General features: G+C 56.5%; 5 protein-coding genes across 11 annotated transcripts in view; 3 read left to right on the top strand and 2 right to left on the bottom strand.

The window, feature by feature from the left end:
* Positions 1-986, top strand: part of FBXW9 (F-box and WD repeat domain containing 9) — a 4,962-nt gene extending 3,976 nt beyond the window's left edge. The window contains exons 7-10 of the mRNA XM_014529450.1: positions 86-199; positions 329-418; positions 505-570; positions 653-986. Of these exons, the coding sequence (XP_014384936.1) occupies positions 86-199; positions 329-418; positions 505-570; positions 653-727 (345 nt within the window). The 3' untranslated portion in view covers positions 728-986. The remainder of the gene's footprint in view (positions 1-85; positions 200-328; positions 419-504; positions 571-652) is intronic.
* A 766-nt stretch (positions 987-1,752) lies between these two features.
* On the bottom strand, positions 1,753-5,392 carry LOC102240295 (guanine nucleotide-binding protein G(I)/G(S)/G(O) subunit gamma-7). 4 transcript variants are annotated; one of them, XM_005881548.2, is made up of 4 exons: positions 5,076-5,392; positions 3,127-3,196; positions 2,003-2,095; positions 1,753-1,921 (listed from the first exon to the last, which is right to left on the bottom strand). In XM_005881548.2, the coding sequence occupies exons 3-4, from the start codon at positions 2,093-2,095 to the stop codon at positions 1,796-1,798; spliced, it is 219 nt and encodes a 72-aa protein (XP_005881610.1). In that variant the 5' UTR covers positions 3,127-3,196; positions 5,076-5,392; the 3' UTR covers positions 1,753-1,795. The 4 variants fall into 4 exon arrangements, with proteins under 4 accessions (XP_005881610.1, XP_005881611.1, XP_005881609.1 ...); XM_005881549.2 differs by lacking the exon at positions 3,127-3,196; XM_005881547.2 differs by lacking the exons at positions 3,127-3,196; positions 5,076-5,392 and adding an exon at positions 2,242-3,120.
* On the top strand, positions 4,485-8,888 carry DHPS (deoxyhypusine synthase). Of its 4 annotated transcripts, none has more exons than XM_014529446.1 (9): positions 4,493-5,009; positions 5,591-5,755; positions 5,996-6,117; positions 6,199-6,295; positions 6,377-6,463; positions 6,943-7,048; positions 7,125-7,228; positions 8,530-8,613; positions 8,697-8,888. In XM_014529446.1, the coding sequence occupies exons 1-9, from the start codon at positions 4,842-4,844 to the stop codon at positions 8,790-8,792; spliced, it is 1,029 nt and encodes a 342-aa protein (XP_014384932.1). In that variant the 5' UTR covers positions 4,493-4,841; the 3' UTR covers positions 8,793-8,888. The 4 variants fall into 4 exon arrangements, with proteins under 4 accessions (XP_014384935.1, XP_014384933.1, XP_014384932.1 ...); XM_005881603.2 differs by having other exon boundaries at positions 4,495-5,009; positions 8,488-8,613; XM_014529449.1 differs by lacking the exon at positions 8,697-8,888 and having other exon boundaries at positions 4,485-5,009; positions 6,903-7,048; positions 8,530-8,617.
* On the bottom strand, positions 8,799-12,846 carry WDR83 (WD repeat domain 83). The gene is made up of 9 exons (XM_005881550.2): positions 12,669-12,846; positions 12,465-12,585; positions 12,278-12,383; positions 11,974-12,022; positions 11,766-11,892; positions 10,592-10,659; positions 10,389-10,497; positions 10,185-10,299; positions 8,799-9,082 (listed from the first exon to the last, which is right to left on the bottom strand). The coding sequence occupies exons 1-9, from the start codon at positions 12,769-12,771 to the stop codon at positions 8,933-8,935; spliced, it is 948 nt and encodes a 315-aa protein (XP_005881612.1). The 5' UTR covers positions 12,772-12,846; the 3' UTR covers positions 8,799-8,932.
* Positions 12,847-12,912: 66 nt separating this feature from the next.
* On the top strand, positions 12,913-14,415 carry WDR83OS (WD repeat domain 83 opposite strand). Its single transcript, XM_005881551.2, has 4 exons — positions 12,913-13,148; positions 13,264-13,369; positions 13,831-13,928; positions 14,025-14,415. The coding sequence occupies exons 1-4, from the start codon at positions 13,099-13,101 to the stop codon at positions 14,089-14,091; spliced, it is 321 nt and encodes a 106-aa protein (XP_005881613.1). The 5' UTR covers positions 12,913-13,098; the 3' UTR covers positions 14,092-14,415.
* Positions 14,416-15,017: the final 602 nt, after the last annotated feature.

The following is a 15,017-nucleotide window of genomic DNA, read 5'->3' as shown; positions in this document are numbered from 1 at the left end:
CAGGTGGGCCCTCCCCCGCCTCCCGAGGGAGGGGGGCTGCGGCCTGGCCCAGCCTGAGCGGCTCCATCCCGTGTCCCTCCCACAGCTGGACTCCTACCTGCTCTGCATGTCCTACCAAGAGCCCCAGCTCTGGGCTGGTGACAACCAGGGTCTGCTGCACGTCTTCGCCAACCGGGACGGCTGCTTCCAACTTGTCCGGGTCTGCCAGGGCCTTTGCCCCTGCCCCCTCCTTCCTCAGCCTCCTCCCTACCCCTAGACCCCCCGTGGCGATGGGTGGCTAGCCTGAGGAGAGCCTCGCCTGAGTGTCACCTGTCCCTCCTCCCTGCAGTCCTTCGATGTGGGCCACAGGTCTCAGATCACAGGGATCAAACACTCGCTGGGGGCCTTGTACACCACGTCCACTGACAAGACCATCCGGGTGAGGCCCCATGACAAGCCCCCTCCCACGCCGCCCCCACTGGCAGGGGGCACACCTCTTGACCTTCGTCTGTTGCCCGTCACCAGGTACACGTGCCCACAGACCCACCACGGACCATCTGCACCCGAAGCCACGACAACGTGCTGAATGGGGTAAGGCCCTACGCCACGTGCCCTGCCCCACATGCCCTGCTGGTTGCCGAGGGCACCCCTGAGTCTTCATCTCCCTGCCCAGATCTGTGCTGAGGGCAACCTGGTGGTGGCCGCCTCTGGGGGCCTGTCGCTGGAAGTCTGGAGGCTCCAGGCCTGAGCAGGCAGACATGGATATGGATGTGGATCTGCTGGCCGGCAGGCTGGGTCAAGGCCTCTGTTCTCGGGGCGGGGGGGGCCCTCCCTTTTCTGGTGCTGCCCTGGGCTCAGGCCTGGGGCACAAGGACTCCAGGCCACCATTGGGCAGGGTCCCTGGTCTGTGCTCCACGTTCCAGCCCACCCTCAGGTCCTGTTTACGATTGGACGCCTGCTTTCCCTTGAGAGCGAAGGGGAAATAAACCTGATGTACTGGTGCTGTGGCCTGGAGTGGTGCCTGCTGGGGGCTGGGACGCTGGGGATGCCCCCAAAGTCATCGCCATCCACCCAACCGCCCTGGCCTCTGCTGTGTATGTCTGGGCGCGCCTGTGTCCACCCAAGTGCATTCCTGGGATCGTGTGTGTCTGTGCATCGCCAGGGAGGCGAGGTAGCTGGCTGTGTGTGATGTCACTGTAACCCCGTCTGTGACTGTCTGCATGCCCGTGAGTGTGCACGTGTGAGGAAGAGGGAGATTCTGGAGGATGTGGGCACCTGTCTGTGTGATGACACCTGTGTGTGTGTGTGTGTGTGTGTGTGTGTGTGTGTGAGAGAGACGTGTATGTATGCAGTGTGCAATGGCGTGTAGAAAGGCTGAATGTGTTGTCACTGTAACCCCGTCTGTGACTGTCTGCATGCCCGTGAGTGTGCACGTGTGAGGAAGAGGGAGATTCTGGAGGATGTGGGCACCTGTCTGTGTGATGACACCTGTGTGTGTGTGTGTGTGTGTGTGTGTGTGTGTGTGTGTGAGAGAGACGTGTATGTATGCAGTGTGCAATGGCGTGTAGAAAGGGACTGTCCCTGAATGTGTTTGTGCAGAGGGAGAGGGGACCTGCTAGGGCTAGCCCATAGGTGTGTGCTCTTCTGTCCAGAGTCCAGGGGGTGTGCCCCTGTGGCAGTGACCCCGGAGTGGGCCGGGGAGGGGGCTGGGCCAGTGCCCCTGCAAGCCTGCAGCTCCCCACTGCCCCCCATTGCCCCTCACCAAGCCCTGTGGAGCATTTACTTCATGTTTATTGAGGGGGCCTCGGGGCCAGTATCATAGGATGGCGCAAGGCTTCTTCTCCTTGAAGGGGTTGGTGGCAGCAGGGATGCCCACCAGGAACGGGTCGCTCTTGGCCTGCTCCATGCAGAACTGCAGCAGGTCAGCGGCTGCCTTGGACACCTGCAGGCCAGCTCAGTCAGCCAGACCTTGGCTGTCCCTCTGTCCCCTCGCCCAGGCGTGCCCATCTGGCCTCAGCCTCACCTTTATGCGGTCGATGCCAGCCTCCATCCTCAGCTGCTCCACGGCCTGGCGGGCCTGCCCGATGTCGCAGCCAATGGCCTCCTTGCTGGACATCTGGGGGAGGGGGAGAAGGGCCATAGGAAGCAGGCTGAACCCAGACCTGGAGTCCTAGGCCACGCGAGGGTCCCTGCACCTCTCCTGGTGTCCCCTGAGAACTGTGGGATAGGGGTGGATGCTCCCCACCCATCAGAACCACATACCTCAGCTGAGGACTCTGGCCGACTCCTGGCTGCTCAGTTCTCCTGTGGCCCTGCTCTGCCTCTCTCCCTCACCCCCCACCCCGACCTGGCCTCTCCAGTCCCCTCCTCCCTGACCCCTGCAGAGACTTTGAAGCCAGGACACTCACGGAGTGAAATGTCACCAGTGACAGCAGCAGCAGCTGCCTCAGCCAAGGGGCTCCCTGCCCCAGGAGGCCTGGTGGGCACCCTGTGGTCTTGCGTTACCTTGGCAGAGGGAGTGTGTGGCCTTGGCCTGTCACTGATCTGCTTAATCCCCTGCTAACTGGCCCCAACACCCCTCTTTTACCAGCCTCTGTACCCCAGTGTGCAGTGCCCCCAGGCTCGGGTGCATCCCTGCCTCTCCTCTCCATCTACACTCTCTGTTCCAGGATCCACAACATGGATGCCTCAGTCCACGGCTTATGCTGATGGCTTCCTTTGCCCCAACCCAGCCCTGCCCTGACCTCGATCCCCCTGAGGACCCTCCAGTCTCCTTGGTCCATCCCACCCATCGCTCCGGTGTCTCTCACCTAAGTAGGCCAAGGCTGGATTCTGGATTGCCTTCTCCCCAGACCCTCTGCCCCCAGATTCACCACCATCCACCAAACTGCCCTGGCCCAAATCTCAAACTCCTTTATTCCTCTCTTTCCGGTATCCCCACCTCTAATCCCTTCTCAAGTCCCAGCCAATTAACCTTCAAATTAGGTCCTGAATCTGGTCACTTCTCTCCACCACCACATGGGTCCCATCTCCACCCTTGCTCACTTGGACCAGTCCACCCTGGTCCACCCCCACCCCCGCCACTATTCTCAAGGCAGCCAGTGGGAAATGTTAAAAAGCAAATCAGAATAACATGGATGAACCAACCTCGAGGACATTATGCTGAGTGAAATAAGCCAGTCACAAATGGACATACGATTCCATGCATGTGAGGTCCCTAGAGGAATCAAATTTATAGAGACAGAACGTAAGATGGTAGGCACTAGGGGCTGGGGTAGGGGAATGGGGAGCTGGTGTTTAATATGGACAGAGCTTGGGAAGATAAAAACGTTCTGGAGATGGATAGTGCTTGCAACTGTTTGCATAACCATGTGATGTGCTTAATGCTGCTGACCTATACACTAAAAATGGTTAAGATGGTGAGTCTTATTTTTAGTCTCTCACTTCCTTTTTTAAAAAAGATTTTAAATTGATTTTGAGAGAAAGAGGAAAGGAGAGGGAGAGGGAAACATTGATGTAAGAGTGAAACATCAATTGGCTGCCTCCTGCATGCCCCCTACTGGGGATGGAGCCTGGAAACCTGGGCATGTGCCTTGACCAGGAATTGAACCGGCAACCTTGTGAATGGGATGACATGCAACCAACTGGCCACAATGGCCAGGGCCCTCCCTTCCTTTTTAAAACTCTCCAGTGGTTTCTCAGCCTCTAAGAATAAAACCCACCTTCCTTACTACAGCCCATAGGCTCCTGCCTGGTCTGGCACCTCCTGCCCACTCTGAATTCATTTACCAACTTCTTCCTCCTTCATTCCTCATGGATCATGCTGATGCCCTTGTATGTGTTCATTCGTTCATCCATTCATTCATTCATTCATTCATTCAGTATCTTTGCTGAGATCCCAATATGAGTCCAACACTGCTTAGGGCAGTGGTTCTCAACCTTGGCTGCACATTAGATTCACCTGGGAATCTTTTTAAAATCCTGATTTCTGGGCCTCATCCTCTGGAAATTCTGTTTCTTTGTTACGGGGTGGGGCCACAACATTAGTAAAGAAACAGAATTTCCGGAGGACGAGGCCCAGAAATCAGGATTTTAAAAAGATTCCCAGGTGATTCTAATGTGCAGCCAAGGTTGAGAACCACCGGCTTAGGGTAAGGGGCTCAGCAGTGAAACCAGACAAAATCCTGCATTCACGGACTTGCGAGGTACGGACAAGGATCAATACCCATTGGATAAGAGATGCTCAGTGGCAGAAACTGACAGTTCCCGATGACTTGAATTCTGTCCAAGGGGACGTTTAAGAAGCCATTCTCACCCTGACCGGTTTGGCTCAGTGGATAGAGCGTCGGCCTTCGGACTCAAGGGTCCCAGGTTCGATTCCAGTCAAGGGCATGTACCTTGGTTGCGGGCACATACCCAGTAGGAAGTGTGCAGGAGGCAGCTGATCGATGTTTCTCTCTCATCGATGTTTCTAACTCTCTATCCCTCTCCCTTCCTCTCTGTAAAAAATCAATAAAAAAAAAAAAAGAAGAAGCCATTCTCTCACTCCAGGGGACAGAAACCAAAGGACAGGCGCCCCGCAACGCGGTGTGCCTCCACTAGGCGGCAGAGTTCTCCTTCCTGTGAGGCGCGTCGCGAAAAGGAATAAGGGCTCTAAGCGGCTTCCGTATTTCGCAACAGGCCACGCCCCGGACTAGGGGCCTCGAAGACGGCCATGTGACTAAACAACTTCCGGTCTCCCTCTCCCGTTTTTTCCGAGCCCTGTTTGCTGTGCTCTTGTGGAGAAGCGCGTGCCAGGTACAGCGTTTGCGGCCCCTGAAGGCTGGCGTGGGACTGCTCTGATCCGAGCGCGGCGGCGGAGCATGGAGTTTAGGCTTCAGCACAGCTCGGCGCTGCCGTCCGAGAGCGCCCAGGTCCGGGGCTACGACTTCAACCGTGGCGTGGACTACCGCGCGATGCTGGAAGCCTTCGGCACCACTGGTTTCCAGGCCACCAACTTCGGGCGCGCGGTGCACCAAATCAATGCCATGGTGAGGCGGGGGCGTGGCCTCTAGTGGCACCAACGCAGTGCAGTTCGTGAAGGGGGCGGGGCTTACCTGAGAAAGAGGCGTGTCCTTCGTAGGGGCGGCCCAATAGTTGGAGAGGTGGGCTATACCGGGGTTGGAGTTTCTGTGTTAAAGAGAGGAAGTTGCCCCCCCCCCCAGCAGCGATACCCTAACATCAATAAGGGGCGGGGACTGACCCTAGGTAGAGGGCGGCTTATAGTCTGTCTATTTTCTGAAGTGGAAGGAGCCTAGGGCTAGACCGTGGCCTGGGAGGAGGAATTGGAAGAGCCTAAGTCAGGGCAGGGCCTTGGATTTGCTCCTCCCAGCGGAAAGGCGGCTGAATCCTGCAAAGATGCTCCGATTCCCGAGTGAGGCAAAGCGAGGGTGTGCCGCAGAGCCAACCTGTGAAAGGGGCGGAGTTGCACTCCCTCCCCTGGTTCCTGGTATAAGTGCTCCTCTTTCCGAGTGGGCAGGGCTTGGGAGCGGAGTGTAATCCTGAAAACCACTGGCGTCCTTGGGCTGGAGTTCGGGTTCAGAGGTTAATTTGACTCCTCTCTCGCACACAGATAGAGAAGAAGCTGGAACCTCTGCCGCAGGATGAAGACCAGCACGAAGACCTGACCCAGAGCCGCCGCCCACTCACCGGCTGCACCATTTTCCTGGGCTACACGTCCAACCTCATCAGTTCAGGCATTCGTGAGACTATCCGCTATCTTGTGCAGCACAACATGGTGAGGAGCTGATGGGATGGGCTGTGGCCTTGACCTCTCTGGGTCTCAGTGGGCAATAAGATTACTGGTATTTTAGTAAGATAGACATGGGCCAATTCTAAGCAGAGGGACAGGATTGAGTTTTGTTTTGCAGCAGACATTCCTGTAAAGTTACTAGGTGAGGGTTGGGAGTTAGGAGCCCTGCCCAGAATGAGGGCAGGGTCCTCCTATCTGGGCCAACCTCATTGCCTGTGGCTGCAGGTGGATGTCCTGGTTACTACGGCTGGGGGCGTGGAGGAGGATCTCATCAAGTGCCTGGCACCCACATACCTGGGCGAGTTCAGCCTCAGGGGGAAGGAGCTACGCGAGAATGGGATTAACAGGTGGGGGGCCTAAGTGGTGTTGGGCAGGGGAGCTGGACTGAGGGTCCTGGGGCCTGATGCCTATCTGCCTCCTGTCTCCAGGATTGGGAACCTGCTGGTGCCCAATGACAATTACTGCAAGTTTGAGGACTGGCTAATGCCCATTCTGGACCAGATGGTGCTGGAGCAGAACACAGAGGTGGGGCTGGGACAACCTGGGGGGCTAGCATGGTGGCAGTAAGGGAAGGCACCATTGGCTGAAGCTGATGTCCCCTCCCAGGGTGTGAAGTGGACGCCTTCCAAGATGATTGCCCGCCTCGGCAAGGAGATCAACCACCCAGAGTCAGTGTATTACTGGGCCCAGAAGGTGAGGGGCTGGACTCGTTTCATCTTCACAGTCGCCTAGGGAGTCAGTGCTGTTCTCATCACCTGCACTTAGATGAGGAATTTCAGACACAGGCTCGGCAGCTTTTCTGAGGTCACGCAGCTATTGAGTGTGGTCCTCATATCCTAGCTCTACTCCTACACCACCTGGGAGCAGTTGGGGCAGTGCTAGGGCCCCTGCTCCTCAGAGGCTATGACGTCCAGCAGTGGGAACAATAACAGCCTGCCATTCTCTATGTGCTGGGCATGGGCCTAAGTGTTTTGGGTGGGTTTTCTTATAAATGCTTCCTCGTCTGTGAGGGAGGTACTGTTACTATCATTTTACAGTCAAGGAAACTGAGGCCCAGAAAAGTTAAACCCCATGCCCAGAATCGGGCAGAGAGGGAATGCTGCCAGAATGGGGACCAGCCTATCCCCACCAGGATCTGACTCCTGCTGCTGTCCTGTCCTGCACTCCCCCAGAACCACATCCCCGTACTGAGCCCGGCACTCACAGATGGCTCGCTGGGCGACATGATCTTTTTCCATTCCTACAAGAACCCGGGTCTGGTCTTGGACATCGTGGAGGGTGAGGTGTGGGGGCCAGAGGAGTCGGGGAGGAGGGCTGGCTGGGCCCAGGGCCTGATCACAGTTCTCTTCCCCAGATCTGAGGCTCATCAACACACAGGCCATCTTTGCCAAGCGCTCTGGCATGATCATCCTGGGTGGGGGTTTGATCAAGCACCACATCGCAAATGCCAACCTCATGGTGAGTGGGGATGGAGCACCTGGTCCCTAGTGTGGGGGTGGCACTTGGGTCTGCCATGTAGCGATGTCTGTGTGCTAGGCCTAGGCCCCATGCTGCAGACACAGCCATGGACAGGCCAGGATCCCTGCCTTCCTGGGACTGATGTTTTAGTTGGGGAGACAGTAAGTTAGGTGGCAGTCATTGCCATGGAGAAAAATGAGGGATGACAAGATGGTAATAAAAAGGTACACTGTACCAAAAAGAGAAGCCTTTCTGGGAAATGTGACCTGTGAATAGAGCAAATTTAGTAGATGTCTCCCTGGAGCCATGTGGTTGCCTTGAGGAAGAGGTCCCAGCAGAGGGAACAGCCAGTGTAAAGGCTCTGAGGTGGCTGAAATAAGTTAGGAACAGCTGGGAGGCCTGTGAAGGGGGGAGAGTTGGAGGTGTGAGGCCAGACTTGCAGGGCCTTGAGGGCTGTGACTCAGGTGCTCACAGGTGCCCTCTGGCTGCTGCAGGGGGAACAACTAGGGCCAGCACCAGGGTAGGGACCAAGGCAGGGAAGAAGTGGTTGGGTTCAGAGGTTTTCTAGAGTTGGTGAGCCCTGACCGGTTTGGCTCAGTGGATAGATTGTCGGCCCCTGTGGACTGAAGGGTCCCAGGTTCGATTCCGGTCAAGGGCATGTACCTTGGTTTCGGGCACATCCCCAGTAAGGGGTGTGCAGGAGGCAGCTGATCGATGTTTCTCTCTCATCGATGTTTCTACCTCTGTAAAAAAATCAATAAAATATATTAAAAAATAAATAAAGATAGAGTTGGTGGCAGATGTGAGAGGGTTATTGCTCTCTAGGAGGTTTTTTTTTTTTTTTAAATACATTTTATTGATTTTTTACAGCGAGGAAGGGAGAGGGATAGAAAGTTAGAAACATCGATGAGAGAAACATCGATCAGCTGCCTCCTGCACACCCCCCACTGAGGATATGCCCGAAACCAAGGTACATGCCCTTGACTGGAATCGAACCCGGGACCCTTCAGTCCGCAGGCCGACACTCTATCCACTGAGCCAAACCGGTCAGGGCTCTAGGAGGTTGTTTTGGGGCAATACTACCTATCATTTGCCCAGTAACTCTCCAACCCCTAACTGCCCAGCATTGATGTAGGACCCATCCCTTGCAGAGAGGGGCCACCAAGGGGCCCTCCTTTATCTAGGACACATGGCTCAGCTTCTCTAGCTGCAGTGCCCTGCCTCTATATGTGTGTGTCTGTCTGTCTCCCCGCCCGCAGCGGAATGGGGCTGACTATGCTGTCTACATCAACACGGCCCAGGAGTTTGATGGCTCTGACTCTGGTGCCCGGCCGGACGAAGCTGTCTCTTGGGGCAAGATCAAGATGGATGCAGAGCCTGTCAAGGTGAGGGCCAGCCAGCCTGCTGGGGTGTAGGGTCTCCCAAGCTCTAGCTCTGGGTCCTGTGGTTACCTGGGTCCCCTCCACAGGTCTATGCTGATGCCTCCCTGGTCTTCCCCTTGCTTGTGGCTGAAACCTTTGCCCAGAAGGTAGATGCCTTCATGCCTGAGAAGAACAAAGACTGACAGCGGTGGCCCTCCCCCTATTTATTTGTTTTCAGACCCGGCCCCTCCCCCACTCCTTGGTCAGTAGCACATCTGGAATAAATGGTCTCAGTGGTCCAGAGTCTGCATCTGTGTCCTTAGTGGTGGTGGGTCCCCTGGCCTCAACCTGTGCCACCCTCAGTCTCGTAGGCCTCTTCCCGCCAGCAATGGATGCTGCCCCCCATGGCAGTCAGCAGGCAGGGCTCTGTGGGGTGGTAGGCCAGTGACTGCACCACACCAGGACCTACCTGCAGGGCAAGGGCCAGGACACCCTGTGGAACAAGGAGGGAGGGGGGGAGCAGTTATCAGTGAGCCTCCCATCCCCTGACCTTCAGCCATCTGCTTCTAATGGCTTTCCAGTCACTGCAAAACTAGGCTGCCCAAAAATGAGCCTCTCAGTGGCTCCGTCCTTCCAGGTGTTCAAGCCAAAACCTTGGGAGTCTTTTTCACACCTCACATCCCTTTATCTGTAAATCCTCTTGGTTCTGCCTTTAGACCAGCAGTGGTCCGTGAGGTCCGAAAGGTTGGCGACCACTGCTTTAGACTATACTCAGAGGCCACCACCCCGCTCTGAGCCGTTATGTCTGGCTTTCAGCTGCCCTCTCCCTGTCGCCATAGGGGCTCTACAGGTCTACTTGACAGCATCAGTGTTTGCACTTCCTTCATCAACCTACAGACACAGCAGCTCCACACATACGGTTTCTCAAGGAGGCCCCGGTTCCTCTTTCCCTTGAAATGTCCCCTTCCTTCAATGTGACCTCTGCTCTATCAGATCCTCAAGAAGTAGGCAGAATATTGGCTCCTTCTTAGTCCCCCTCAAGTTCCCAAGGTCCCCCAGTTCCCTCCATCCTCTTAAGGGACTGACTTCCCTGGCCAAGCCCCAGTACCCACATCTTCTTCCATGAGACTCTCCAGCCCTGAATCCCCTAAGCCCAGCCTGTCTGTTCTCAGCCTGATGCCGCCACCAGGCTGGGACACATCAGGATACGGCTCACAGGGCTTGGGGCCAGAAACCACAGGGATGCTCAGAAGTAGCTCAGGTTTCCTGAACAACTACAGCCTCATCTCCCCCAGGGTTAGATGTCGCCGTTGGTTCCCCCACCCTCAAGGTCAGTCCCAGTGGCTCAGCCTGGCATTGGTGGCCCTGCCTGATGTGGCTCCTGCTGCTGCCACTGCCATCCTGAAGTGCTGCTGTTTCCTGACCATCGCGTGCCACACTTAGAAGCCTTAGCACATACTGTTCCCTTTGCTGGAATGCCTTTCCTGCCCTCTCCTTCTAGCCATTGTTCTAATAGCACTCCCTTTTCCCGGTCTGGGAATGACTGAGGTAAAGGCAAAGTGGGGACAGTGCAGTGTGGGGGTGGAGAGGCTCACCTCCACCAGGTCCCAAAAGAACACCTTCCCATCCTCGGAGCAGCTGACTACATGCGTGTCACGCTCACTCAGGCAGCAGTCCAGCTTGTACTCCTGGTTCTTATGGCCTGTGTACCTGGGGGTGGATGGAATCAGTGGGGCTCGGGCCTTACCAGGGGCAAAGGCGAGGGGAAGGGGAGGGGCCCCACAACCCCAAGGACTCACTCCCCTAGCAGCTCCCCTGTGTCCTTGTCTAGAAGCCTCAACGTGGAGTCCAGGCTGGACACCAGGGTGCACTGGCCATCCCGGCTGAAGCAGGTGCAAGTGATGGGGCCTGGGGGGAGGGGAGAGGTGGATAGGCAGGTGGGCTGGGGCCCCTTTTGCTGCCTCTGCCTCCCCTGCCTGCCCCACAGCCTGGCCACACTCACTGCCCACGTAGTCTGAGAAGAGTTGTCCCATCCTCAGGTCATAGCGCCTGACCCGGCCGTCCACGGAGCTGCAAGAGAGGGTGGATCCGATTAAAGTTTCCACTGGTGCCAGTGGCTCCATGGCTCTAGGTAACCTGTGTCCCTCTACACTTGCACTTGGTCAGGGCCCTCAGGACAAGGCTGAGCCCATCCTTTCTATGCACCCCTCACTGTCATACTCCCGTCTCAGGGCTAGCCAGTTTTCTCAGTGTTGAACTGTGGACTAAAGGGTCGAGAGTTCAATTCTGGATCAAGGTTCATACCTCAGTTGTAGTTCCCCAGCCCTGGTAAGGGTGAGTTCAGAAGGCAACCAATCAATGTATCTCACATCGATGTTTTTCTCTGTCTCTCCTCCCTCCCACCCTCTAAAAATCAATGGGAAACATATCCTTGGGTGAGGATTAACAAAAAGGAAAAAAAGAAAACATGCACTGAAGTGAATTCATGAGGGGAATTCTGAGGCACTGTCTTTGAGACCCAGACCCAGGGACCATTAGGAACAACGCAATTCGTTTCTGATAGGCACCGAGCATCCTCTCTGGGCCAGATTCTATAGCAGGAAAGGATGGCTTGGGACACAGCTTCGACCAAGCCAGGAAACATTTCTGGAGCCTCACTGACTGAGGGTAATATAGGAAGTCCTTCCCAAGGTGACATCTGAACTGGGACTTGAAGGACAAGAAGGAGCCAACCTTGTGGGAATGGCCAGTCAACAGGCTGGACAGTCCACACTCCCTCCACGGTGGGAGTGGCACTCTCGGTCTGTGGTGCAACACGTGAGCAGCTCTGCATGGGAATTTTTTCTTTTTTAAATATCAACTCTGTGGGCAGGAATTTTTTCCTTATTTCCCTTATTCACTGCTACATGCTCATTGCCTAAAAAAGTGGCCCCTGGGAGGTGCTCAAAAACACTTGCAGTAAATAGTAGAAAGGCAGTCCAGGCAGAGGAAGAGCAGCTGCAAAGCACGCTTGGCATATTTCCCTGAAACGAGGCTGGAAATCATAGAAGCTGAGAGGTCAGCAAGGACCAGACTGTGCGGGGTCTTGGGAGGCAGTGAGGAGAGTAGACTTAAGCACAGAGGCAGCTGTGATAGGCAGTGGAACCGGGGAGGGGCAATGGTCTAGCTCCACTCACCCTGCCAGGACCTCATGGTCTGACACCTTCACACTGGATACACCATCCTTGGCTTCGTCCAGCTTCTGCACTGGGTCCGGCCTCCGAGAGCGGCAGTCCCAGCAGCGGATGGTGGAATCGATAGAGCCTGTGAGGCCAGCAGGAAGGTGGGGTCAGGTTTTGGGGGCAGGGGCTCCCCTGGGCGCCCCTGCCTAGGCCAGGCACTCACCTGACAGGATGACTGTGGCCTCTTCATTAAACTGCACCGTATTCACCTTCTGAGAAACAGGACTACCACTCAGAGGTGGCCGGTCTTTGAAGGATTGGGATAAAGACCGGGTTTCCAGTGCAGATTAAAGTGAGGACAAAAGCTAGGGGTAGGGGAGGTGAAAGGTTTTGAGGGTACTGCAAGCAAGGGGCCTGTGAATGCGCTGTAATATGTGTGTGGTAGGGTACCTGTCACCCCTGCACACTAATGCGGGTCCCCTCCGCTATCCACGCTCTAAATGAGGCTTCTTTCTGCTTGTACTCACCCCTGCGTGACCCCGGAATTTACGCACGACCTGCCCGGAGGCCACATCCCACAGCACCACCGCCTTGTCCCCGCCGCAGGAGCAGAGATTGCTGTTGTCAAAGGAACTAGGGGGCAGGGGAGGGAAGGTCAGCATCGACCTGGGATCCCCGCCTCAATGCCCCTTTCCCGGCCTGGTCCCGGCTCACCCGGCCGCGTCCAGCACCTCGTAGCCGTGGCCGCTGTACGTCCGCAGCAGCGTCCCCCGCAGCGGGTTCCACAGCTTCAGGGTCTTGTCGCTGCCGCACGTCAGGCAGTAATTGCCGTCCACTTGGGAAGACCAGGCGGGGGTTACCGGGCTGCCGACCTCGAGAGGACACAGGCCGACCCGGAATGAAGACGAGGGCGCTCACCATTAAATCGCACGGCTCGCACCGCTCCCTGCCCGCAGTCCAGCGTCTTCAACCGTTTCTGCGGCAGCACCGGGCCACGCGGCTTGGGCTCAGGGAAAGACATGGCTCCGAGATGCCTTCCTCGCCGCCTTCCATCGGTCTGTACCGAAGTTTCCGAGCGTCTCTCGCTTGGTGCAACCTTATTACTGTCCCTGCGGTCTACTTCCGGTTCCCCACTTCCGGGCTCAGTTTCGGCTTTTTGGAGGTAATGTTGGAAAATACAATTGCTGCAGGCTGCCTCTAGGTTCCAGGTTTCTCCCTTCACTACCTGCCCCCCCCGCCGCTAGGTACGGAAGCGCGAGGGCTGCGGGTGTGACTGTAAAAAGCACCGTCGGTTTCCACGCCGGAAGGGGCCACTCCGGCGGCGGAAGAGGGGCGTCCCCGACTCACTATGTCCACGAACAACATGTCGGACCCGCGGAGGCCGAACAAAGTGCTGAGGTAGGGACCCCGGCGTCATGGGAACGAGGCTCGGACTGTGGGTCGGGGCCATAGGGAAGCACTTGTCCATCCGGGGGCGGGACGTGAGTGCCCCTGACCCTCAATCCCGCCGCAGGTACAAGCCTCCGCCGAGCGAGTGTAACCCGGCCTTGGACGACCCGACGCCGGACTACATGAACCTGCTCGGCATGATCTTCAGCATGTGCGGCCTCATGCTGAAGGTGGGCAGGGCTGCGTGTCTCTGCTGGGCTCCCAGGCCAGGGGCGGGTTCGGAATGAAGCGGGGCCGGCGCTGAGGGGCGGGGCTGGGCTGACGTTGGACGGAGGAAGCCAAAGCCATCAGGGAGTCAGGAATCCGGGTCAGGGTGGGTGTGTGGGAGGTTGGTGTGAGGATGGGGCCAGACTGTACAGCCACTTGGAGGGGATGGTGGAGAAAGCGGGGTCATGAGCAGGACGGGCTATGTCGAAGTCTTGCCTTTTTAGGTCTGAGGGTGGGGTCAGAGGCCCTGGCCAGGGGGTAGGGCCAGCAACTCCGTACCTGGAGGAGGCTCTGGGTGGATGAGACTTACGGGGGGGACGAGGTTTACGCTGCCCCAGTTGAAACCAGGGGGTGGGAACCGGTGCCTAGGAATGCCCCTTGTCTTCCACTGACCTAACCCACCCATCTACCTACCTTTCCCCAGCTGAAGTGGTGCGCTTGGGTTGCTGTCTACTGCTCCTTCATCAGCTTCGCCAACTCCCGGAGCTCTGAAGACACTAAGCAGATGATGAGTAGCTTCATGTGAGGCTGGGCCTGGAGAAGGAGGGACTCCTAAGTAAGTGGGGGAGGACCCAAGCCTTCCCATCTTGACTGACACCTTTCTCCCGTCTCACTCAGGCTGTCCATCTCTGCCGTGGTGATGTCGTATCTTCAGAACCCTCAGCCCATGACACCCCCTTGGTGACTGATGTCAGCCTAGAGGGGTCACATCCTGGACCTCTCTATACACCTCCCTCCAGGGCTGGTCCTTAGCCGCTCAGCCTCCTGCCCTGCCCGCAGCTGCTGGCTGCCCTGGGTGAGGTAGTCGCAGGGGCCCCCAGCTGGATGGAAGGAACTTGGACCTTTCCCTGGGGTTCCACTTCTACTGGGGCAGGGAGGGGAAAACCCTAAATAGACTCCTGCCCTCCTTCCCCACCCTGGGTGCTGCTGGGGGAGAGCTGTCCATGTTTCTAGATATAAACACTCATTTTCTTGTTGAAACCAGTTCGTAATAAAGATTTGCACTCTGGCTGTTCTCTGAGATCTCTCCTTCTGTGCACTGCGGATGCTCTCCTGGAAGGGCTCCAGGTCCTCCACTTCCTCAGGCCTGGGGTGAGGCCCGTCTGGAGCCTTCTGCTTCACTTGCTTATTCACAGCCTTCATGCCTTAAGTCAGCTGCCGGAGACAGGACAGTGACCTTGCTGACCTGAGGAATCTGGGCTTTGGTTTTCTTTTTGTTGTTGTTTGTTGTCAATCCTCACCCCAGGATATTTTTCCATTGATCTTTTGAGAGAGTGGAAGGGAGAAGGAGAAACAGAGAGAGAGAAACATCAATGTGAGATTGGGGGCAAGACTGCAACTGAGGTACGTGCCCTTGACCAGAATCGAAACTGGGCCCCCTCAGTCCGCAGGCCGATGCTCCATCCACTGAGCCAAACCGGCTAGGGCAGGGCTTTGATTTTCTTATCAAAGGAGTGAGATAATGTCATTGAACTAGATGGACTGATAGGGAATTGGAAAGACATGAAAGACTCTTCCCCTAGAGGGGAAGAGACTGTTGTTCCATGACTTGACTGCTGTAGGACCTGAGAGCCAACCTGGACCAGAACCGGGAGATTGCTTAGTAAACCC

The sequence above is a fragment of the Myotis brandtii genome, unplaced genomic scaffold (assembly GCF_000412655.1).
Source record: "Myotis brandtii unplaced genomic scaffold, ASM41265v1 scaffold680, whole genome shotgun sequence".
Lineage (NCBI taxonomy): Eukaryota > Metazoa > Chordata > Mammalia > Chiroptera > Vespertilionidae > Myotis > Myotis brandtii.
The sequence above is the reverse complement of the archived record's forward strand: the minus strand, read 5'-3'. Positions and strand labels throughout refer to the sequence as shown.